The 25,930-nt window shown below is 39.4% G+C and overlaps 1 protein-coding gene across 3 annotated transcripts in view; it reads left to right on the top strand.

The window, feature by feature from the left end:
- The first annotated feature begins 428 nt into the window (after positions 1–428).
- The window catches only part of dmxl2 (Dmx-like 2), a 48,382-nt gene continuing 22,880 nt past the window's right edge, over positions 429–25,930 (top strand). For all 3 annotated transcript variants that reach the window (XM_015375610.1, XM_015375609.1, XM_015375608.1), the window contains exons 1-26: positions 429–791; positions 9,565–9,690; positions 9,957–10,028; positions 10,153–10,231; positions 10,433–10,577; positions 11,945–12,011; positions 12,103–12,275; positions 13,118–13,298; positions 13,389–13,569; positions 13,667–13,885; positions 13,974–14,245; positions 15,425–15,694; positions 15,833–16,062; positions 16,622–16,824; positions 17,983–18,104; positions 18,757–18,846; positions 18,957–19,065; positions 19,164–19,283; positions 19,406–19,633; positions 19,884–20,161; positions 20,467–20,639; positions 20,722–21,373; positions 21,457–21,786; positions 21,871–21,990; positions 22,241–22,376; positions 24,188–24,298. In XM_015375610.1, the coding sequence (XP_015231096.1) occupies positions 705–791; positions 9,565–9,690; positions 9,957–10,028; positions 10,153–10,231; positions 10,433–10,577; positions 11,945–12,011; positions 12,103–12,275; positions 13,118–13,298; positions 13,389–13,569; positions 13,667–13,885; positions 13,974–14,245; positions 15,425–15,694; positions 15,833–16,062; positions 16,622–16,824; positions 17,983–18,104; positions 18,757–18,846; positions 18,957–19,065; positions 19,164–19,283; positions 19,406–19,633; positions 19,884–20,161; positions 20,467–20,639; positions 20,722–21,373; positions 21,457–21,786; positions 21,871–21,990; positions 22,241–22,376; positions 24,188–24,298 (4,774 nt within the window). In that variant the 5' untranslated portion in view covers positions 429–704. The remainder of the gene's footprint in view (positions 792–9,564; positions 9,691–9,956; positions 10,029–10,152; positions 10,232–10,432; positions 10,578–11,944; positions 12,012–12,102; positions 12,276–13,117; positions 13,299–13,388; positions 13,570–13,666; positions 13,886–13,973; positions 14,246–15,424; positions 15,695–15,832; positions 16,063–16,621; positions 16,825–17,982; positions 18,105–18,756; positions 18,847–18,956; positions 19,066–19,163; positions 19,284–19,405; positions 19,634–19,883; positions 20,162–20,466; positions 20,640–20,721; positions 21,374–21,456; positions 21,787–21,870; positions 21,991–22,240; positions 22,377–24,187; positions 24,299–25,930) is intronic.

Here is a 25,930-nt window from a genome sequence, read left to right as displayed (position 1 = left end):
GACTTACATTCAGTTATAACAAGTCTTATTCTATCCCAATTAATTAAAAAAATGTAAAAACGCAACAATTATAGTCAGTGATGACATATAAATATTTATTATTTAGTTATTTTAGCTTTTGAAGATGTACTTACACATGTATGATGTCCTGTACAAAACTAAGCCAAGGTGAATATAGAAAATCAACAATAGAACATACTATACTCAATGAGAGAGAGAATTTTAACCCTATAGTGTAATTGTTTTAGTTATATTTTCTCCTAAATACAAAAACATTTTGTTATTGAGGGGCTTCATGCAGGTAAATTTTCCGACGTTATTCAGAAACGTCTATTTCCCAATCTAGGTTCTATAGATCTATGGCCGTTCAGTCGTGCCTTGACAAGTGTCGGGAACGCGCATGTCAGGATCGTTGCAGAGATCCTGCTGCCTTGCCTCTCACGACCAATCGTGAGGATGGTGTTGTCGGCGAGGGGCCACAGACGCCTCGTTTTCTGTCCCTAACCCAGATGCCAGGAGCCGATGGGACCCCACGCACACGGGCGAAGCGCTAATAATCCACGCGCCCACCGAAGACACTGTCAGGCCAAGGACGGCGTTAGCATTACTGATGGAATTCCCAGTCGATGCTAGATGGAGAAACCGAAAGGGTGGACTCGTTGTAAATAATTAAAGAACCCATCTGCTGCTGAAATAGAAGGAAAATGCATCTGCACCAGGTACTGACGGGAGCGGTGAACCCGGGAGATTGTTGCTACTCCGTCGGCAGTGTTAATGACATTCCCTTCACGGTAAGGCTTTATGGGTTTTATTGTTTGCTCAGAATGACAGCGGTTGCGGCTAACCGTTGACTAGCTAGCTACGGTTCGCCAGCTGACGTTACGTTCACCGTAAACCGGGCTGGGGCGCGAGCTTCAGCACCAGCTAGCAGACATATTCAGAGTCCAGACTTCAAGGAGCATCCTTATCACATTCTGTTTGATTTACTCCCACTTCTAGTTAGTCATTTAGAGGCTTAATGTTTCAAATATCGGAGGTCTTTTAATACCTAACAACCCAAGACATGGGAACTATGGTGACCTTTTGGCTAAATCTTAGAACGTTAGAAATACCGCAAGGGAATCCCTTTTTGCGCAGCCGAACGGTTATTGAGGAAACATGTTTACTAACTACGGGACACATCCCGACTAAATGATGCAGGTTAATTTGATGAAGGAAGTGGACTTGACGAAATTCGGCAACATTGTAGCATTTAAGCGACGTGTGCTGTGGTGTCTGGAGGGGTTAGGAGCGCATTTGGCGTTAAATCCTCCTCGCGGATTAATAGCCCGCTGTCATCCCAGCATCAGCTGCCGTGACGTAGAGAGCCATATATGGATACATGCGCTAAAAGGCTGAATGGCACTATTTTATTTCTTTTTTTCAAAATATTCTTTGTTTTTATGTTTGTATTTATTGGATTATGGATATTTATTACTAACTAATACATAGTTTCTGTCTTTTCAGTGTAAAACCTGTTTTATAAACATGCTGATTAAACAAACAAACACAAAAAGACAATCAGTTTCTGGAATTTGTTGACCTCTTTGAAATGTAAAAATCAATGTGTCAGTCTGTCGTCTGGCCTCTTCCCAAAATTACTCTCTGTGCTATCTACTTGAGGCACACAGAGACAAATCAATATTCCATTTTGTGCCCTGAGAGATAGCAGAAATATACTGTCTTTGGTATGCAATGAGCCCTTACCCCCAGATATGTTTTTTTTTACTTCTTTCTTTTTTATTATTAAATAGCAAAGCAACGAGTGTAAACAGCAAAACCAAGGAAATATGAGTCAGCAGTGTTAGCAATACCTGTATGATCCTTATAGAATAGAATAGAATATAAAATAGAATAGAATATGCCTTTGTTGTTCCACAATGGGGATAAATGAGGTCAAAAAGATTGTAGAAAAACATTGTCACACAAATGTGGACCTTATAAAAATATATACAAAAAGAATAAAATAAAAGTAATACTAAAGAGACAAAAAAAATAAAATACTGTACTGTGTTTTAACAATTTAAATACTGTGCACCTGGAGAGTAAGTTATCAACACTTTGTAAGAAAATATCAAACCCAGACTAGAAAAGCAAAGGTGGAAAAAAAGCTAAACAGTCAGGTGTGTTGTTCTAAACAGTGGTCGCTGCATGTGGAGTAAAACAGACATGTATTTGCATGACTTGCATCTTTTGTGTTTTTAGAAATTCTTTATTATATGTTCACACAAAAAAAACCCACTGTAGATCTGCAGTAGTGCTTTGAGCATTTCATCTGTTGTTAAACACCTATTAGGGGGTAATTCATTGGTTATTCATTAAAATACAACTTTTAAGAGACAAATCAATGTTCCTCCTTTTCTGTTTTCTCCAACCTGATTGACTATAGGAGATAAATGTATAGTTTATCATAGTTAAAACTGCACCTTCGTCCAAATTTCCCCTAAAACCCTGCTTCCAGATGAAATCAGTTGAAATGTAAAAGAGGAGGGGTGTTGTACCTGCGGTCATATCTGCTCAACAGCAAAGGACAGTGTCTGCTGTAAAGCTGAAGCCTTGCTAGTTGCTACAGGGGCCTGATTTCTATGTCTGGTGTTTTCTTTTCTGTGTTTGAGAGGGTATTTGAAGAGCACTAGACATCATGTCCAATGTGTTTACACTCACACTGACCCCCGAGGCTCCCAGGCTTGACCCTGACAAAACACACACACTCTCAAATGCAAAACTTACATGGTTAAAGAACGGACAAGCTTCGGTTTGGCATTCATAGTATTTCATGACTAAATTCGTTCTCTTAGACACTATTAGGAGTGTCTTTAAGTTTAATCAGGAGATGAACCTTGACTGACCTGTGAGATTGTTTTTTTTTTAGCCTGCATCCAGACTGGTTAAGGCCTTTTTGTCATACATAACTGAGACAGAAAAGACAACAGGAAACACATAATGCTAATGTGTTGTTGGTTATCTCTAAGGAAGTAGTTTTTTCAAAGTGGCAGGAATTGCTTGTCAGTCCATGGACATGTACAACAAAACACTTGTTCATGATCTTTTTGTTGTGATAAAACTGGATTAAAAGATTATTTAATGGTGTTTTCCTGTCGTTATTGTCAGTTGTTATTGTACTAATGACAGCCTTAAAGCACACAGCCTCATGCATGTATTATTTCCCCCAAATAGCTGATAAAGAACAAAAAAAGACTTAAGCATCGAGCACAGCCGTAAGGTCCACACTATTGTTATAAGCATTCAGCTTCTACAGATGTGCCAAGCACTAGATCTTGATGCAGATGATATTGCTTTCACACCAGAGCTGTTTAATCCACTTGAAACAGACAAGAGTGTGCTTTCTTGGATTATGTAATTGGCTTGAGTAATGCTAATCAGAACTTCGACATGGACCAAACAGGTGATCCGTTTGAAAATGTGTCTTCATCACTTTTGAGTGAAGGTTTACAAGGTTAACATTAAGTAATTCAGTTCAATTTAGCTTATTTATATAGCGCTAATTCAGAACACATGTCATCTCAAGCACTTTAGAGAGACAATTCAACCAGATCATACAGTCAGATTCATAAATTAAGACATTATGAGATGTGAGGCTTTTTTTTTTTTTTTTTGCTGGCTGATATTCACTATAGTTTTGCCCAAGTTCTAATCTGCTGATTCTGATGTTTTTTTTTCTAGATTTTGAACAGATAAAAAGGGAAAAACATGTGTGCTGCAGGATCCTTGAAAGAAATAACAAAATTACATCTAACAGCAAATCAAAGAACTGCAAGATTATCCCAATTCAACCATCAAAGCATGTATTGTTATGCTACTAAATTGTAACTAGCCCAAAATCTACTTTTTGTCAGTTACATTGGGTTTATGGGTTTATGATGTTACTTTGCCCATTTTTTGTATTTTTGTCTGAGATATGTTTTAGTTCTGCAGTATTCGTCATAAAACCACCTCGGGCCTGCCCAAGGCAGTCATAAGGTAGCTATTGTAGATGAATTTTCCTATTGGTTTAAACAGTATTGCTGCTACATGTCTACATCACTGGGACATGCATTTGTCACCATAGCTCCTCATTTAGGTATAAATACAACTTACTAATACATAAGTAGCTCATCCTGGCCTCCCCTGTCTTGGTAGCGCTCGCTGCACCGGCTTCAGGTCAGAAAAAAGTTTGTCTAGGGCCAGCCTATGATTTGACACAATTTGAGGTAAAAACAGGACTAGAAAAAGCTAGATAGCTCAGCCTAGCCATATTGAAAAGTGGATGGTGAGCAGGAGGATGTCAGTAGAGATGCCATGGATGGTTATTTTGTGGGGGAGTAGTTTTTATCCTCATCACTGGAGGTCCAAGCAGGCTCTGTGGAGCTCAGTAAGTTTGGGTTTCAATTCGAGCCTCTTGCTTTAAGGTGTCGACTTAGGGATACCCTAAGGTCATGGATGACAGAAGGAGTCGCTATAGAGGCGTACGACTGAGTGAGTTGCATTTATACCCAAATTTGGGACTATGCAGATGATTCCCTATACCTGTGATGTTGGCAGGTTCCAGCATGTTTGAACCGAAAGAAATTCCATCAAGATAGCCACCGTTCAACCACTAAAAATACCTGTGAAGGTTTAAGTACAAATACTTAATCTGTTGTGCTATTTTAAATAACACGACAGAGAGCCAGTTTGTCTGCGACTGAAACTACTTCAAGGCTTTAGTTTTGATGCATTTAATGACTAGGAGAAAAAAAATAAAATGTTTCATTTGATCTACCTGCACTCATAACTGCAGCCAATCAAGATAAAAGTAGCTCATTTCATTATCTGGTAAATTGATTTGTTCTTCTGTATTGTTTCATTGATTAACCGCAACGTAACTATTGAAAACTTTTAATTGATTTGATATAGTGCAATTTTAATGGTGTGTGAATAATTTAATAACTTTTGTAAATATAAACTAGATAAAAACAGCAATTTCTTGCATAATTTCACACTTTATCTTGCAGTGAATGCGGCAGAGCATTTTCTTTTTCACTTTTAATTTGTAGATTGTGCATGTACACAATCTTATAGTTGGCTGCACAAAGAGGCCACTGTTATGTGTCCTGTTTGTAGGAATATTGTGATAAGGGGAAATTGTAAATAGTGAGTGTATGGGAGCAGGTGCAGTGCATTTTAAGCTTCATGGTGAAAGCCAAGTCAGCTGTGCGAGCTCTATGTATACAATTACCTTTTGTGTAAAGCTGAACGGTATAGCCTGGCTGCTCGGTGAGTCCTTTTGGTATCTAAATTTTACTAATAAACAAAGCAAAGCCTCTTAAAAGAATGAAAATCAGATAGCTGTAAATCATTGAATTTATGTGCATTTGAATTTAAACCAGCTTTTAGAGTTAAAAACCTGACAGAAATGCAGGCGACTTGATCAGTGCAGCCGATCTAAATGTCCAACGTGGACTTTGGGACTGGCTGCACTGATCTAATGATAATTAGGTCCAAATCTCCAGTTTAATTGTTGTACAAATCTGTTTTGTTGCTGTCATGCGAAACACAGAAAAAAAGCAAGGCTCCAAAGATATAACTGTGGACAGAGGGTCAAAGTACAGGTTCTAGTGAAAAACTCTAACTGAAAAACTCAGAGTATAACCACAGTTTACTAGGCCAGACCTGATCAATCAAAAATATTCCCTCAAAGGCTGCCAGCTTATTGTTGGTGGAACATTTGCTTTTTAGTCATGGGAAAGAGGCAGTTTGTGGTGAAATTCTAGCAGAAGTGTTTTATTGTTCTCCTTCCTCTTATCCGTGTACATCAAAACACATGACTCCATTTTCTCCTTTTGTTGAAAATACACAGATTTTAAAAGGCAGCTGTTTGCCCTGTGATAGTTTACCTTTGCTATCTCTCAGAATACCAGAGTTTGCTGACATAGCTTTTAAAGAACGATAAGGAGAGAATGCTAAAGTAGGTCAAAAAAGCCCCCCCCAAAAAAACATACTGCAGCACAAATGTTTAGGTGCAATAGAAGCATTAGCTAAAAAAGCTTGGTGAGCTTTTCAAAAATGGCTGCATTTAACATGTAGTTTTAATTTGCAGTTAATTGTCCTTGACTCTGCTTAGTATTACAACATATCCAGTATATATATGGATATATTGTGTAAATAAAACAGAGAATTTATTTTCTAAAGCAAAACTGAATGTTTATACAAGCTATATAGTACATGTTTTTAGTTGATGCATTGTCTTAACTTAAAAAGCAAAAAACATGGTTCATAGTCAGTTTTCTTAATTTTCTTATGTTTCTTTATGCATCTTGCTCTTTACAATAGATGATGCCCATTTTACAGTCATTGTTTTAGTCAGTTGGTAATTAACTTTTGCAGTATGATAATGAGGCTTTGCTCTGTGGATGTTTCATAACTACATTATCTGCTTTTTTTTCTCAATATTTTGCTTTGTGTTGTACCAGCAGGATGTCACTGATCAAGGGGGACCAAAGCAGGAATCAGGACTGCATAAAATTGACACACGATGAAATATAAAATCCTCACATAGTGACATATAGCTAATTTGACATTCCTTTGATAGGAACAATGCTCTGTATCCTCATTATTCTTCAAAATACTGAACAACCCAAATATGAGAAGCAGAAATAAGTAGATGATGCAATGGTTTGTGACAGGCATAAGGTAGGTTCAGGTGCTATCGTTTCCTTCTAATGATCATATTTAATATCTAAACATTTGCAGTCATGAATTTTTGTAATCTAAATTTTGAATCTGCAAACTGTCTATCTATCATCATCATGTGGTAAAATGTATATCATCTAAAGAGAGAAGATGATTATAACATTATTTTCAGACCTTTTATTTTTAGTAATTTCAACACGTACCTAATTGGATTTTTTCCCTTTAGTAAACACTCTCCACCAGTTAACACCCCTGCTTCTTCCACACAGAAACCAACTGTCACGTGAGGCGCTAAAATGAAAGCATACTCTGCTGCAATTTAAAGCAGTCGGTAATGAATTGCAATGCACAGAGTTTAATGAATATAAAACCCTCTTATCTGTAGATGCAAATTTCAGTGAGTCCTACAGGCGAGATTTTCCGTTAAAGTCTATATCTGTATTGAAATCTGCTGCAATTAAGTACATTCATCTTCAAACAACCCTTAAGCAACCGTTTGAGTATTCCTTTTGATCCCCACAATGCCTTTAACATGTTTTCTCTTGTGCTGAATGTGAAAAAAGAAATGATAAATCCTTGTTTGGAATGCAAGCTCACTGAAGCTTAGCATGTCCAAGGTGTGAGGGTGTGCTGCTGACAGGCACGGTAGAATGGGCTCACACTTAAATTTGCGTGTGTGAATAAGAAAGAAAGGTGCAGGGCCGTCCTAGGCGGTGCGTGACGGTGACTGCTTTTAATTTCTGCTGTAATGTGCCGGTCCAAACGCTGCAGTAATAGTAAAGCACCCACTGCAGCTACCTCAGTTCTGTCTACATCCTGACACCTAAATCTCATTCAGGACCAAACATGAGCCAGTAGCAGACTCCAGTATTAACTTCACCGACTGGCTCTGGTGGTGTCCTGCTCTGTGACCCAGCAGTTCTCAGCTTCTCCTCCTGTTCTCCTGAATAATGAAAGACACAAGTCATTCTCCTTCTGTACGGTTGCTGCGAAGCCAGCTCTCCTGTCTACCAGGTGCTGCTATCATCTCTGCCATCCTCCTATTGTATGCAAGGTGACAGCTCTAACTACTGTTAGATCAATTTACCTCCCTGTCCATGCTCTAACCTGGGCGTCCCAGTCATTCTGGTAAAGGAAGCAAATGTTATGTTTATTGCAGAGATGGGGATTTGGTTTATATAACTGCTATGTTTTGTTTAATATTAATGAGGTCTGTTAGATTTTAGATTTTCCTTAACTTTATAAAAATTAACTTCCTATAAAAAAAAAATCGTCCTTATTGTTTCTTTTTTTTGTCTAACTAAATCAGCATGATCATTTATAGGTTTCAACTATTTCATCAAATTAAAAATATTCTGGAATCAGGCCTCTCAGGAATAGTAGCATTCATGTTTTTGTTTTAGATTGATTCCACATTTATAACTGTCATATAAAAGATGGTAAAACCAATGGAAACCCTTTTCAGAATCCTCTCCACTGTTTAACATATTCTGCCTCTTCTTTGCAAATGTTAGAAGAAGTAGAGAAAGGAGTAAAAAAGAGAGAGAGAGAGAGAGACGTGGATAATGTTTTTACTTTTTTGGAGTATCAATAAATATACTTTGAAGATTTGACTAAATACCATTATTTTGTCATGCCTAGCTGTGGATTTAGGTTCAGGATCTTTAGACCAGTATGTGTTGCAAGAATAACTGCTTTTCTTTCAACCCGTCATTTTATCAAAATAACACTGGATATCCAAAAATATTGTGCTTAAAATATATTGTGTTATTACTAGGGCTAAAACTAGTATTTGTGATTGATTATTGAAAAAATCGTTGACTAATTAATCCTTAACTGGAGAATTGAGACTGTAAAACAAGATTTTGCTGACAGAGAAACCCACTGAGAGCAGTAACCCCCCCAAAAAATCTGTACCTTGCATTTGACAACATTTTCTTCAGTCAATATGCTTTATCCAGAACTCAAGTGGGGAAGTTTTAGTTTCTTCTGCTTTAATTTTAAAGTAGCAAAATCTTCTCCAAGGAACTTTTTATTATCCGATTACTTAATAAATCTATATTCATTCCAAAAAATAATCGACAGATCATTCGATTAGCAAAATAATTGTTAGTTGCAGCCCAGGTTAAAAACTTAGCCTTATCTCCTGTTCCTTGTATTAAGCTATTGTACTTTTATCCTCAAACTTTGCAGTTTGGTTCTTTTGAAGAAGTCTGTTAATGCCTGCTGCTGTTTTTACTGCTTCTATGATTTTCATAGTCAGTATTTTTTTAAATAACTTTTATTTTTAGTAAAATCCATTTTAGTCTTTAATAATAAGAATAAATCTGAACTCTTGCTTTTATGCCCTATTTCTACCTGCAGATGACTTCATTGGCAGGTTATGGGTCCACACTCTGCCCCAAGTCCAGATATTAGTTATTTAAATATTCGACAAATGTTTTTGGATTGTAAAATGTTTTGTATTTTTCTCAAAATGGAAAATTGGTGGATTATCTGAGCCAAAGATACCCCCAGTTATTTCTTCTTTCTTAATTTACTAAATAAACTGAATTGAATGAAATGCACAGCACAGCTGGCTATGTGAGTCATGACGACAGGTGCACAATAGACTCTCACGCGGCGTATGTGTGGTTGCGTATTAAAAAGCACGTGAGGCCTTACCTCTGCATGGATTGTACAATCAATGTTTTCATTGGTTCGCATGGAAATTGAAAGTCTTGAAAAACATGTAGACAGACGTAAAGAAATAAAACATACTAGATCAGCTTGTGTTAAAATGTGTCTATGGATTTTAAGTGTGTTAATCAAAACCTTTCAATCTTCTTTCCTGCTTCCTCGTCTTGTTTCCAGGCCTACGGATCAGGATGCGATGTGGTTATCTTGGCTAGTGACTTTGACTGTGTTCAGATCATCCCAGGAGCTCAGAATGGAAACATACAGGTGGGCTGTGTGGAGTGCTCCCACCAGCTTGGCAGGGTAAGTGTTCATTACACCCTCAGATTCATTCGCACACAGTTTTTGTCCTTCTGTGAAAGCAGAAAATATTATCAATTATGTTGTGCAGAATCAGGAACATTTAGCCCTGTTTGCAATTATCCTGTATTGGCCAAGCTTTGTCTGCTCCCTTGCTTCCCTCCCCCTCCCCTCCATCTACCTCCCTCTCTCTCCTCTGGGAATGACTGTGCAGAAGCACTGATGGGGTGAGTAATGCTGTGATGATGAACATGGCTCTTTATTTTTAGATTGCTGCTTCTTATGGAAACACAGTCTGCATCTTCGAACCTCTTTCCATCAATCCAAATAAACGCCACAAGGTGAGTATGGATATCAGCAAGTTATAGAAAATTCAGGATTTCAGTTGGCATTCAGTGGATTTTAATTAGATTGTGTGAAAATAACATTGCATGGTGTGTCCCCCCCCTGTCTACCGACTAATAGCAACTTAATTACCAGTGGCAAAAGACAGGACAGTTCTTTCTTGATGCCATCACCTACAACCTCGCCTGGGACCCACAAGGTACACACATGCTTTCTGTGTTTTAACCTCTGTCTAGAGAAATGAAAAAAATGACCCACATTAAACACAGCTTCCGTCCTGTGCTCATATGATTTGTTTGTATTGACATATGTGTTTGATGACACTGTGCATGTTCCTCTGTGTGCTGTAAAAGTCATTGTGGGACATGGGGTGTGTAATGAAGTGCTTTTGTGACTTCAGGGAACCGTATCCTGGCAGCAACTGAGCGTCTCCAGCTGTGGGCTCCTCCATTGACAGATGCCCTAATAGAAGAGGAGGATGGACAGATGATCGAGGACAAACCCCACCCTGCCCTCAGTGACTGGAACTGTGTCTGGCAGTGCAAGTAAGCTTTTGCCTTCTGAATCCTTACCAGCTTAAAAGGTCAAAAAAGGTGGCCATCTACAGTAATAAAGCAAATAAGCATTTGTTAATTCAGAGCAAATATCAAGGTACAAATATGATCATTTTATTAATTTTAATGTATAAAAAGATATAATAAATTTTGTTTTAATAATGAAAGAAAGAACCAGGTGGGTTCTGCTCCGAAGGAAGAACCTGGCCTTTTAACTACCTGGTCAACCAAATGATTCAGTGAAATGCAAGGTAGTTAAAGGGTTAAAACACTCTGTGAATGATCCCAGTTGTTCTGTAGTTCATTACAGGGATTGTGACAACGTTTCTATCAGTATTCAGGTGTATGAAAGGTATCTTCTTAACCAAAGCGGGTTCCAGCTGTAAAACCAAATGGGAACCATCATCCATCCGTTTTCCATGGGTGCTGGTGCCTATCTCCAGCTGTCAATGGGCGAGAGGCGGGGTCCACCCTGGACAGGTCGCCAGTCTATCGCTGGGCAATACACTCTAAGACCTAAGGAGAATTTAGAGAAACCAGGGAAGTGGCGGCCTAGAGCTTGGAATTCTGAGGTTCTGAGTTCAAGCCCCACTCCTACAGACTGCCACTCTGGGTTTCTGTGCAAGACCCTTAACCCCATACTGCTCCTGAGGCACCCCACGATGGTAGCCCACTGCTCCCCAAGGGGATGGGTTAAATGCAGAGGTAAATTTATCCAATGTGATATCAATAAAGTTCAATAAAAAATAAATAAATTACCTAATAGTCATATTTTTGGAAAGTGGGAGGAAGTACCCTGAGAAAACCCAAGGATGCACAGGGAGAACAAGCAAACCTTCCTACTGCAAGGCAACAGTGCTACCCACTGTGCGACTGTGCAGCCCAAGTTTGGGAACCCTTGCTCTTAAATAAGATGATGCATATTCCACAATTTTAAGATTTGAAAATGTCCCCTCATATTCAAAATATTTTCACCATTAAAAACTGAAATTTTCTTTTGTTAATCAAAATGAGGTGGACTGTGTATTTATAATTTGCTTTTAAAATGTTATTTTCTCCAAACTCATCTATACTCATGTGAAACAGTTTAATGCCCAGCTGTGAGCAGCTACTGAGTCATCAGACATAGCTGGAAGCTGTGTAAATACACACGGCATGTTCCTAATTGGTATATGGTGACACATGGAAAGCCACTAGAACAGGGAAGTGCAAGCTCCCAGTGCACCAACCATGGCTTTTAGAAAGAAATCACACTCTCAGAGCTTGCACCAAAATTTCTTTAATTTTGCAAGTGCAGCATTTCCTGTTTGGAAATGAAAATAGCCAACCATGTCTGTTTTTTTGTTTTTTTTTCACAGGACTGCGGCTTCTATTCACATTGCAAAGTGGTCTCCTGATGGGGAGTACTTTGCAACAGTAGGAAAGGTAAAGATATAATGGCAAAGGATATGAAAAAACACAATTTGTGTGTTTGGTGAATCTAATTTTATTCTTTATGTTGTTTATGTTTGTTTAGGATGACTGTTTACTTAAGGTGTGGTATCCCACCACCGCCTGGCGCTCTGCAGTGGTCGTCCAGGATCCATCCGATAAAAAAGCTCCACCTGTTCACTTCTCCTTTGTTTACTTGGCCCATCCTCGCTCAGTCACTGGAATGTCTTGGAGGAAGACCAGCAAATACATGCCCAAGTAAGAAATGGCACAGAGCTACTGTATAGTCAAAGTAACATATTTCTATTCTTTATTTAAACAGTCCACACGTGAAATACTTTGTGATTTTCTGTTTAAACAGGCTGTGTTCACTAAACATCTCTCAATAGTTTGCCTATATAACAATGTGTCCAACAGACAAGCAGTAACACATGTTGCCCCCCTACTTTGAAATAATAATCACAACTAAATCTTTAGCTCTAATTCAGGGATTTCTGCTTTAACTGACATTGTTTCCCTGATATCTTAGAGCAAAGTAAGGTCTTCCATCAGGAAGCAGGAAATATTTCGGATAAACCTTATTAGAATTCTAATGGTACTGACCTGACAGGAATATCTCAATGCTAGCAGTATTGAGCTTTTCTTCTTAGGCTACTCAATTAAAAATTAAAATCTTAGGAAAACCATCTCTGTGGGAAAGTTTAATGGTGGCTTTAAATAGCTGTGACAGACAAAAGGGCCTTCTAAAGACTTTGATAAGACTTTGGCGTTACAGACAAGCTATTGCAGATCCCGTTAGTGAAAATAAGATGGATAGATTTTTTTCTGTGATCTGTGTTGTTTTCTTTTAATTAAAAAAAACTATATAACAGAGATTTAATCTAAACCAAATGGTGCTGCACCATAAAGTTTTAATAGTGTTAATGGCAAAAACGATCCTTTAATAAAAACAATTAGAGATAAACCAGAGTAGAGAGTCATATTGTTAAATTCAAAAACAGCTCTGTTTATGTTTTGAAATGACCAAAAGTGTATCAGAAGTGTTGCATAATGAAAAGTTTGCTAACAGTTTATTGTTCCTTGGTTTATTCATTTTTCAGGGGAACAGTGTGCAATGTTTTGCTCACATCCTGTGAGGACGGTGTTTGTAGGCTATGGTCTGAAACCCTTTTACCAGAGGATAGTCTGCTTGGTGGGCAGATCACTGAGAACACACACTCTTTCAGCTCCAGCCTCCCAGGCCTGGCTGGGAATAAGGACAAAATCCAGCATGCTTTAGAGGTACATTCGATCTCACAGCGCTGATTTTAAAACTGCTTCCTTTCGACCGAAATTTGTAATTAATGCTACTTCTAAACTTTGCTTGTTCAGTCAATCCATCACCTAAAACAGTTGCGGCGTGGCCGGCGGCGGTCCTCTGCTCTGGTGGCACACAGCGAGCTGCTTCCCTCTCAGCTGGGCACACAAGACGCTCACACTCACCGCCACATTGCTCATCATGCCAACGCCTTGTGTCACTTTCATATCTCTGCCAGTATTAACCCAAATACAGGTGGGTTGTTTTTTTATTTCGATGTTTTAATTTCTTATTTCATTCAGTTTATTCATTTTCACCTTTATTGCTCTTTCTTTCCTCTTGCTTCCTCTAGATATCCCCTCAGCACTTGCTGACTCCTCAGTATTCAACCCTGAAGACGGCACTGGTGGTGGAGGCTTTGTGGTTCACTGGCTTAACAACAAGGACCTCAGTTTCACTTCCTCAATGGACCTTTTTATGACACAGCTCCGAAAGTTCTCCGAGCAGCACCTTGACCAGACGACTGAGGAACCTCTTGATCCAGAGGGATCCCCTATGAAGTTTGATTTTGGTAGGATTTAGACTCTCACATAAAATCTTAAAAAGTTCAAAAGGTAGAATAAAGTGGTGACATTAGTGTTTGTTTTTTATCTTCTTAGACCTGGATGAGATGTCCGACAAAGCCTCCTCAGAGCAGGGAGAAGAGGGTGATTCAGGGGAACAAGGAAGCACTAAGGCTTCCTCACCTGGATCCAGCTCCAGCATGCCTTTACCATCCATGCTGCTAGAGAGGAAAATGGAGACTCTGACCATAGAGTGGAACAAGAGTCCAGACATGTTGTTCACAATACATCCCACAGATGGTTCCTTCTTGGTTTGGCATGTAAAGTACCTGGATGAATTCAACCAGGGGATTTTCAGACAAGTTCAGGTAAGCAGGAAAGCTGTGTGTGTCAAAATAATGTAGGAGCCAGTATTCAGGCAAGACAGACTGGGGAAGTTTTAAAATGTTTATTAACAAAAGCAAGCAAAACAGAGAATAGGTGGAGCTCTTGATCTGTGGATATGCAGCGGCTGAAAAGGCAGGCGGGACAAAACCTATAGCTGGCACTGTGTTTGGGAGAGACACAGATAAGTGACCACGATAATCAGACGGAAAATGATTATCCATGTGAGTCACTTACCCGGTTTAACAGTTCAGTCCAACTCCTAAGAGTGAAGCAGGATCTAGCTGATGGACTGCCAGCGAGATGCAGCGGGAGTCGAGCAGAGTGTCCCCGATGCAGCAGCCCCAGTGAAGAGGCAGGAGTCTGAGCCAGGTCAGGGAAACAGTTCAGAACAGGGCGATTCTTTTTCTTTGTCCGGAGTACGTAGCCCAGTCAGGGGTTCAGATCCAAACAGGAACAGACAGAGCCAGGGATCCAGGAACCCACAGCATGTAGGTTCAGGATTCCATCAGTCCAGAAGAGGGCTCAGGCAGACACGCTCAGATGGACAGAGGCAGGCTCAGCAGTTCAGAGACAGACCAGACATGGTACCAGGAGGACTACAGTGCTTCAAACTAGCTCACCCTCCCGCAGATGTCCAAAATAGGAACAGAGCGCGCTCAGCGGGCAAGAGCCAGGACACGACAAAAGAACACTAAACACCCTCTCTAACCACTGGCCTCCTAGAATAAAAACTAGAACTAGAACCAAGTCAAACTAAAAAGCACAAACTCAAACAAACAAACATAATCAATGATCTGACCCCGATAGCTGGTCCTAACCGTATATAAAGCAGAAGCAGCAGGTGGATAAGATGACTGATAATTAGTGAGCGGGGAGGGTTCGGCAGGTGAGTGAAGTGAGTAATTAAATCAGCTATCAGGGCTGCGATCATGACAGTGTGAATCTTAAAAGACCCGATTAAGTGGAAAACAAGAGATTGCCAGCTCTACAGGTGCAAAAACCTATATCCAAAGTGAGCTTGATCTGGCTAGCTTCTTTAAATACCAGTATGTAAGGCTCAGATAAACCCCAGGAATAAGGATTTAATTTCTACCTTGGGTGTCTTTGGAGCTGAAAAGATCCAGAATGTCACTATTAATTTTTTTTCCAATCTTCACCAGGTCTCCTTCTCCTCACGCATCCCAGTAGCATTTCCCACAGGTGACGCTAACTCCCTTAGTAAAAACATCTTGATGTATGCCTGCACTCTGACTGAGGGTGAGAGTGCTGGGACAGGTGAGCAGGGAAGAATGGTTCAGCGGATGTCCCGCTCAGCTTCAATATGCACCGGTCTGGGCTCCACCGCCGTCTCCCCCTCACCAAAACTTCGTCCTGGCATTAGCCCTGCAGTCATGATGGTCTCCAAGCATGTCGATGGATCTCTCAACCAGGTGCAAGGCTGGGAATCACTGTTTTGCTTTTCACACGATTATTGAATTCTATATCTGGATTGTTTCTAAAATTCTGTAATAGAGATTTGTAATTTATTCTTTTCCTTACAAGTATTTTCTCTTTCTCCCTAACTACAGTGGGCAGTGACATTTGCCGACCGTTCTGGCTTCTCCAACGTCCTGACTGTATCTCACAAGATTCGGTACTGCGGTCACCGTTTCCACTTGAATGACCAGGCGTGCCACACAGTGCTGCCACTCCTGCTCACCTCCTCCCACCACAACGCCTTGCTCACCCCTCCCTCAGCCCCCAGCAGTTTGGAAGGGGAACAGCCCCTGTCCTTTCCTCCACCAAAAGGACTTCCCAGGTACAAAAATAGTAATAACATGAATAAAGGAGTTGTTATCAGCCAGACTGGGAGGGAAAATAGAATATTAATCATTGTGATACAGATCTGGGCATAAAATGTTTCTGCTGGATGTCAGTGTTGTCTTATATAATGAGAGAAACGCCCCCAGAAGAACCAATCTCATTCATTTCAATGTCCTTCTAGATCAGTACAGTGTTGTTTACTGCTGCTTTGCTTCCAGCACGTAGACTGTACTGCAGTGCTAATCAATGCTGTCACTCCAGTTGCCAAAAAAACAGCCAAAAAAGCCACCCTGCAGTCAGGGGAGGGATCTGCATTATGTGAAATCAAGATCCTTTTTTTGTTTAGTTTGAAGGCCGCATTCAGGCAGAACCTGGAAGGTAATCTACTACCAGTGAAAAATAAACACATCTTAAGTCTCTGTTTGCAAATTTGTCTTAAAAATAATAACAATAATATAGAGAAAACCGGACTGAAGCTGTTTGTTAAAACCTCTGATCTAGTATACTGTAGCACGTTACCATTTCAGATTTGTTTTTTTCTTTACGTTTGACAGGAAGCAGCTTCGTAATGCAGCTACAAGGACATTCCACGACCCAAACGCCATTTATAGTGAGCTGATTTTGTGGAGAGTGGATCATATCGGACCCCTGTCCTGCACTGGAGGGGTGTCTGAACTGGCCCGAATCAACTCTCTACACACGTCTGCCTTTAGCAATGTAGCATGGCTGCCTACGCTGATACCCAGCACTGTGCTTGGTAAGTGATTCACACTACCACTGCACATTACATACAACTATATCGTCATTTGCTAAGTACTAATATCACAAAGGACTGTTTGGAAGGCAATTTTTGTTTGCTTAGTACTGATTGATATTATGTTGTAAATGGATTAGGAAGGAGTGTAAATATCTTGCCATGTTTTAACTTAACATCCTTATGTTAAAGTTGTCCATTCAATTATTATTATATCTTTATATAATGCAGATCCCAACCATAAATTGGACATTTCCCTTATGGCTCTCAGTTTCCTGATTGAATCTCACTCATGTTTCTGCAAAATACAGCGTCCTTTAAAATTGCTTTTTACCACTGTTTTTGAAATGGGTCGCTTGTTCTGAAATAGGCTAATTTTGACTTGTCAGCTTTTATAAACAGCACTACTTGGGAGCACTTGGTAATAGTGGCTAAAAAAAAAATGTTTACATTTACAACCTGACCCCTGCAGCAGCAGCTTCTGCTAACATAGTAATATGAGCAAACTGCTTTGGATTTTCATGTTATGCTACTAATTTAATGGCATCTAGTGGGGGAAAAAAAACCAATGATACATCTCACATTCAACAGTCAATAATCTACCTCTAGTCTAGGATTCTTCCTCATATGATGTTTGCAGGGCTGATTGGTTAAATAATTATAACCTTATCAAGTACATTGAATCTTTATAATGGGGAATCATAGAATATGTCATGTAATAAATGGCATAAAAAATTACTTTTTCAGAAGCATTCAATTTGCCCTTGATAATCTAAATTATGCTTTTATAATAATATGCATTACAGAAATAGCATCACGTTTACACAAGATATCAAGACATTCGAGCCATCTAAAGTTCAGCTGTTTGAGGCAGATTCTTTCAAACACATACCAGTTTGCATCTCCAATTTGCTCCTAATTGGCTAATTGTATTTGGCACATCTCATTACTGCTCGCTGGTTCTAAACATGCTTTTATGAGAGAGCCTGAAAGCCATGAGTGCAATGCTTCACACTTGGATCCACTGACTTTGTGTTTCTCTTAACAATAGAGAAACAAATGATCAGACTGTTTATATTATTGAAGTCTTCTTATGAATTGTATGTTCCTTTGAATCTGAGGCTAACATTATTGAACTACAACCTGTTTTATGACTGTCAGGAACCTACTGTAACAGTGCCAGTGCCTGCTTTGTGGCATCAGATGGGAAAAACCTGCGTCTCTATCAAGCTGTTGTGGATGCCAGGAAACTACTTGATGAGCTGTCAGACCCTGAAACATCTGTGAGTGAAAGCCTGTGATGCTGTCACTTTAAAATATGTTAGCGATCAAAATATGGACTTTAAATCTCTTTTTCTGTGAAGCTAGGCTATCTGGATTTTTGTGTTTCTTATGATAAAAAAGAAGGAACTCGATGGAAAAGATATAGTCGGCATTTTTATGGTTGGTTCCCTTAAATACTGCTGAGATTATAAAGATTAGGGCTGCAACTAATCATTATTTTGCAAATCGGTTAATCTTTCGATTATTTTTTCAATTAATAATCGGATAGACAAAGGTTCCTTAAAGAAGATTTTTTTTTACAAAATTAAAGCAGGTGAATCTAAAACTTTTCCACTGAGTTCTGGATAGAGGATATTGACAGACGAAAAGGTTTTTTTTGTCTAAAATGCAAAATCTTAATGTATTTTTTTTTAAGTTTTGATATACTAACTGTTGTAAGTGGGTTGCACTGTCAGCTAAAGGCAATTAATCCCATTAATTGTTTCAGCCCTAATAAAGATACAGAAATAAATCAAATAAAATGGTTACATCAATTACCATTTTAGGACATATTTTATATTCTTAAATGTCTTCAGTCTGAATTTACTTTATGAAGGAATATAAGGAGTGTTTAAAGGTTATTATTAAGTGTTCGTGTGTATTTCTCTTCAGAAACTGGTGGGTGAGGTGTTCAACATCGTCAGTCAGCAGTCCACTGCCAGACCTGGATGCATCATTGAGCTGGATGTCATTACAAACCAGGTTAGCGGCTCTGTTTTTGCACCAAACTCAGCTCAGTGGTGAACAGCAGCAGGTCCGTGTTAAAAATCCTTAAGCCCCAAATCATCTGTTTGATGTCTGTATGCTTCTAGTGTGGCTCCAATACTCAGCTGCTGCATGTCTTCCAAGAGGATTTCATTCTTGGTTACAAACCTCCGAAGGAATCAGAGGCGTACACACCGGCTTTTTCCACTGGAGAAGGTAGTTGGAAAATTGCTCTTGTGACAGTTTTCATTCTTTTCCCTGTTCCATTTAGTAAAGGTGGATTTTATGTATATATTTTTTTTCATTCTGTGCAGATTACCAACATGCTCCATTTTCTGAGAAGTTCTTCTTGGTCGTAATAGAGAAGGATCTAAATGGGAACTCAGTCCTGCAGATGTGGCACCTGCATCTCCAGTCTGTGCAGGCCTGTGTCGGTAGGTTCAGGATGCATCCAGCTTCACGCCAAATCATAGAAATCAAGATTGCTTTCATGATATTAATACGAACACATATAACACAGAATTCCTCTTACTGATTTTTTTTGTTTGTTTTTCAGACGAGCCCAGCCAGCAGTTTAGTTTCCAGAGCCAGCTCATGGTTCCCAATCAAGTCATGAATGCTGACTCGTCCCCTGAGACCTCTCCAATCAGACCCCTGCCACGATCAGCTTCTTCAGCCAACTTGCAATCAGCCAGCAAACTTATACTCAATTCCAAGCTAGTGTACAGCAAGCGCTTAGATTTACCCCATGGGGTGGAAGTTACCAGGGCAACACCGTCTGCAGGTTGGCCGAATGAATTTTGATCCGTTTTATATTAAGAGGACAATATAATGTATTATATTTGCCTGGGTAGCAACAAGCTTAAACGAAAATTTATCAGACCTTTACTTTATGACCTTTACTAATGTTTTTCCTTCTACCGATAATTCTAAAACATTTTGTTTTTTATGGCCTTGAATACATTTTGGGGGAATTCAGATTGTTTTTGAACACTGCAATGAACTTTAGATGATCTTTTTTCTCTTTCTTCCAGGTCATCTGAGCTCCTCCTCCATCTACCCTGTGTGTCTGGCTCCGTACCTGATTGTTACAACCTGCTCAGATTCTCATGTGCGCTTCTGGCGCTGCGCTGTGGAGGGCGACGAAGGCCATGGCATGGACAACCGGGTGTATTGCTGGGAACCCTGGGTACTCATGAACGAGGAGGAGGACAACAACAGTGCAGTGTCTGTGTCAGGACGGCCGGTGGCTGTTTCCTGCTCCTACATCGGCAGGCTAGCTGTGGCTTTCAAACAACCACGACAAGGACTGGTACTAAATTAAAATTCTGTCTTTTATTAGAATCTGAAATGTTTTCTATTGAAGCCTCTTACTGTGGTAAACATGCTTAACTGCTCATAGAAAAAAATAGAGGCAACTAGGAACTAGGTTAGAGGATATTATTCATCTTCTTATTCACTGCAATGAAAGTTTCCAATGCAACACAGGTTCCAATTCTCTTCACAACAACATGCCATGATGAGTAGACACCTCTTCCTAGTTTTCGTTAAAGAATAAAGATCTGCAGGACTTTGATTCTTTTAAAGGTTGTGACAAAATGCTCCTTTTTTCCTCAGCTTCATAGCTCTGTGGAAGACTTCTCTATGCACGTTTCCATTTATGAGTGTGAGTCTACTGGCGGCTCTGAGTGGGTTTTAGAGCAAACTGTCCATCTTGACGACTATGTCAGACCCTCAACAACGCTGGATCCTAGAGTCAGTGTGGACTCCAACCTTTTTGTCTACAGCAGGTAAAAATGGAGCCACACATTTATATTTTTCATGTTTTAAAATCTGTTATCTTAATGTGTTTTATTACTTATCAATCTTCAGGACTGATTTGTACATGAGCAGAGACCATAGCTCGCCCAATATTAAGCACTTCATCCACCTGGACTGGCTATCTAAGGAGGATGGGTCCCACATTCTCACAGTAGGGGTCGGCTCTAACATCCTAATGTACGGCCGCATTTCCGGCATGGTGAATGAGCAGACTAGCAGCAAAGAGGGGGTGGCTGTGATTACCCTCCCACTAGGTGGCAGTATCAAACAAGGGATCCGTTCACGCTGGATTCTGCTTCGATCCATTGACCTCCTTTCCTCCGTAGACGGTACACCTTCGCTGCCAGTGTCCTTATCCTGGGTGAGGGATGGCATCCTGGTGGTGGGTATGGACTGTGAAATGCATGTGTACGCACAGTGGCACCAGGACAAGAAGCCTGGTGAAGGAGAAGAGGGCAATCTGTCATCTGCAGACATTGCTGGAGGTCAGACAGCAGTTACCTCCTCTGTCTTTGAAGGGAGAGCCAGGTCCAAGAGTGTTTTTGAAGGGAGCACTGGAGTGGATGAAGCTCTGCGTGCCCCTGCAGGTCTGCAGGAGGGAGGACTGTTTGAGGCAGCTCACTCTCTCTCTCCCACTCTGCCACAATACCACCCGACCCAGCTGCTGGAGCTCATGGACCTGGGCAAAGTACGGCGGGCAAAGGTGGGACCATCCCCTGCTTGGAAACAAACATTTAGCAATAGCTACTTTTTAAAAATATAAACCTGATGTCTGTATTCTTTCAGGCCATACTTGCACATCTCGTAAAGTGTATAGCTGGAGAAGTTGCTGTGGTCAGGGATGTGGAGGCAGGTGAAGGCGGATCCAGGAGGCACCTCTCTCGAACAATCAGCGTGACCGGAAGCACAGCAAAGGACACCATAGTGGCAGGCCGAGATGGAGGAAGGGATTACACAGAGATCAACTCCATTCCTCCTTTGCCCCTCTACGCCTTGATGTTGGCTGACCTGGACACCTCATTTAAGGGAGCCGAGGAAAGCGTCAAAACAACAAAGGTTGTTGATGGTGATGCAGCTCAGAAATCCACAGAAGACCAGTATGCTGATCTCTTCCAGGTAAGACGAGCTACCAGAATGATCTAGTCATAACGGGGGAAATTGGATCTTCAGATAGAAAGTGTTTCCTGTCTGTTGATGCAGGTGCCAACAGTTACTACAGACGACTTTGTGAACTTTGCTGCTGATAAGCCAGAGAGGAAATCTCGGGTTATCAACCTTTCTCAGTACGGACCCTCATATTTCGGACCAGAGCACGCTCAGGTATTCTTACTCTATTTCAAAGAGAAATGGCACCTTGTGTGTGGATGTGTTAATCTTACTAAAAGCAGAGCAAATATGATAGTAATGAAGAGGCTTAAGCCCATTTCAACCAGTAAGTGGTGATCCTGCATTTTTTTTTTATTGTCTCATAATTGCATTTCTGTTTGGGTTGAATACAGGCAGAAACTAAACCTGAGCAACAGTTTCCTTCTCTTCTCATAAGCAAATTTTTCTTCATCTTTGGTTCCAGGTATTGTCCAGTCACCTCATGCATTCCAGCCTCCCAGGACTGACCCGGCTGGAGCAGATGTTCTTGGTGGCCTTGGCAGATACCATTGCAACAACAAGTGCAGAAGTTACAGGCTCCAATGATCAACAGTACACAGGTCATATCGGCTTTCTGTCTGTCCTGCTGTATCCGCTACTTCATCTCGTTTTGCACCTCCACAGTAACCCTTGTGTGACAGGAACGCCTTTGTTTGTTCTCCTTTGAACACTGCATCTATTTTCTAAAAGCAGAAGGATGACAGAACAAAAAGGCAGCTGATAGTCATTCTAACACCATCAACCGAACAGCAGATATTCTTTTATAGCATTTATTATGCATATGGGGAGTAAGTCTTACCTATAGGTTGAGATTTACTGTCAGATTTTAAACAAGATGTAACCACAGCGGAAATGTGGCTCTAAGGTTTTATTTGAGACTCACCTACCTAATTTAAAATGGGAATAGTTCTAAGTAAATTGAGTTGAGTATCTGGGTTTACCAAAGACATCCTGAAAGTCAACCATCCACAGTAATTTTAGCTCATCCCTGGTGCCTACATGTATATTAGATTTGCTGATTCAGATTTAGGATCAGATTACAAATGTGATAATTTTTTATTTAATATAGATGGACCAATCAGAGTTCTGTTTTAACTACTTGATCGTCAGCTCTTTTGTAGCTCTGATCTGCTAATTTTAGCCAATTTTAGTTGATTACAATTTATCCTTTAGAACTTCTTATTTAGAACAATTTAGGATATATTTTCTCCCTCCTCCCCCATAAGCAGAGGCAACATCCCTTTAGAGAGTACTGTTGCTTTCCTAAACTTTACTAGTTCAAAGTAGATAAGAAAATGATCATAGATCTTAGATTTGGATCTGTTTTTAACAGGTTATATTAGCTATTATCTTAACTAACTTCAAACAAGTCTCTGGCTGAATAATAGCTCTAAAATTTTCTTAATATTATAGTTTCTGTTTCAAATGTGAATGGTTCACATCATTCTATAGAAAATACTGTTTTGTCTTAAGTAACTTTCTATAGTAATTTTCACACTTCGTCTGACCTCATTTAAAAAAACTTTCTCAGATTGAAAGTAGGAAAGTCTTCTCTCTTTAATTTGCACTTTTAAACTATAAAGTCAGACAATCACTTATGTTATTTTCTTTTTGGGAATATTGAACTTTAGATGATTTTTTACTCTGAAAGAAATGGACAAATAAATGAACCACAACAATAAAACATTTCAGCGTTCAGATTGAGGATTCATGAAAAAGCATTTCTTTTCTTTTTCTTAATCCAAACTATTCTCTTGTTTAGTGTTCATTTAAACTCTTTAACATTCATGAATCCTCTAACTCCCCTCATTTTATACAGTGTAGCCTATTGACCAGCAGCAGTCATTTTTCTTTGACAGGTTTGAGGCAATCTTTACACGTCTTCATATGAAGTATAATATAGTTTAGTAAAAATTATTATATTTAAGCAATCTTTGGTCTTTTGGCTCTGCCCATGTGTGCAATCTCTGTGTTTGTTTACCTTTTTTTTAAGAGATAATACTTTAAAAGCTGACTAAAGGCTATAAACGTGTGCGAAAAACATGCCTTTTCTTTTGATTGTGTGTTCCAGCTTGTAGTTAATCTCCAGCCATCAAATCTTTCCTTACAAAAACAAAAATTGTACTTTTTCATTATCGTTGTCTGTTTGCTCTTCAATTTACCATCTTATTTATTTAGTCTTTTGAGAGCAAGACATAAGCAGGTTGTTCCAGGGCAGAGTAATCACAGGAGATGGTTCAGGGTCAAGAGATATATTCTCTGACAGGATTGTATGAAGTGAAATATTACAGAAGGCCCTTTTTTCTGTAGGTATTTTTAGTTGGCATTGAATTGAATCCCTAAATTAAAAATCTGCCCATTGTTTGTTTAGGGGGAGAGGCTCTTGATGAGTGTGGACTGAGGTACCTGCTCGCCATGCGTCTCCATACCTGCCTGCTCACTTCTTTGCCTCCACTGTATCGTATGCAGCTGCTTCACCAAGGTAAAAAAAAAAAAAAAGGAAAGATTGTTATTTTACCATTTAAGGCTGTAAGGTGAACTGCCTTTAATGATGTTTTCATAATTTTAGAAAAATTTAGAAGTGTAATATTATCCACATATCATTAACAAAGCAACAAGCTACCTACATGTTTTCTTGTCTCAAATCTGCAGCAGCTTCTGCTTTGTAAAATCTATATTACCTATGTGGAAAGTCAGTAATTCCCATATCTAGGTACATTAGGTGGATATGAGTCAGTGTCATGTAATAAATGTGGGTCTCATTCATTTTAGAAAGAAATTAGTTTCACTACTTTCTAGTAAAATCTATTAATATTTTTATAAGAAGCCCATGTTAGAAGTCAAGCTCCAGTGTTCTCTCTGCCCCATTATGGTGTTTCTGCCTTCATCTACATTTCCACTCAGTTTTCTTCCTTCCTAGCATTGAATCAGAGCTTAGAAGCTTCAGTCATCACTCAGTTCAGGTTCAAAAAGTAAAACTCTGTTAGATGTGGATCGTTTTATGCAGTGATTTATTTGAAGTGTTGGTAATTTTTCTCTTTACAGCTGATTAAAACTAGGAATTCATTTTACCAGAAAATTATAACGCTACATCAGTCAAATGATAACAATGTGTTGGATGCAGTGTGATGCAATCAGCCTGTGTCTCTGCTCAGGTGTTAAAGAAAGAAAGGTTGGTTTATTAAAAGCCTTTATGTAATCTGAATATTCTGCTCTTATCTTAGTCATAGATTAATATCACTTAGATTCTCTGCAGATAGCTTTAATGGGATGTGAAGCCCAGGGATTTCAGGGCACTTTTGGAAAGTTCCAGTTCAAATCAGTTCTCCTTAAACCTTGTAAACAGAGGACGGCAGAAAGAAATCTAAATTTCCTGGTTCACGTTAGACTTGTTAAGATATGGTGGACCAACACCAGCAGAGCACACTGCTTCTCAGGTCATCTCTGATTCTAGAAACTTCACTTTGGATCTTAATAAACTTGGATTCTGTGCCTTTTGTTGTTGTCCTCATGTCTTTAGGGTATCGATTTTCAAAAGAAAATGCACAATATTACTGCAGAGTACAGGAGTACCATAGAGATCTAAGAAACAGTTTCAGGATCAATTAGTTTGTCATGGTATTATTTTTAAGGAGAGGTATAACAGAAGTAACAGAGTAGGACAGTATGAATGTGTATATATGATGGCTTCCGAGACCACATCCACACATCATGAATCCCTGGAACCCTTGAATGGACTTTGGTTTACAGTCCTCTCAGAGTTATGGCTATCTATTTTTCCTTCCACTTAACTTTCCAGACATGTGCTGATATCATAATTAAAGCATCTCATTATTTTTTCAGCAAAAATGTTTCTGTACTGTAATGTTTCTTTATTTATTGCTCCAGTGTCATATTCAAATCACATTAAAGGTAATGTTGGGTTTTGATTAGCTGTAAACGTTGTCCATCCTGTGCATAAATTGATATACAAGTTTCACCTATAGTATGTATTGAATTACTGGTAAATTGACCTTTCAGTAATATTTTTAGCATCTATTCACAACAAATTTTATTTCAAGGCACTTTGGTAGATCAGATCATTTTTTATTAAATCTCATTTTGTCCAAACTCA

The sequence above is a fragment of the Cyprinodon variegatus genome, unplaced genomic scaffold, assembly GCF_000732505.1.
Source record: "Cyprinodon variegatus isolate N-32 unplaced genomic scaffold, C_variegatus-1.0 Scaffold122, whole genome shotgun sequence".
NCBI lineage: Eukaryota > Metazoa > Chordata > Actinopteri > Cyprinodontiformes > Cyprinodontidae > Cyprinodon > Cyprinodon variegatus.
The sequence above is the reverse complement of the archived record's forward strand: the minus strand, read 5'-3'. Positions and strand labels throughout refer to the sequence as shown.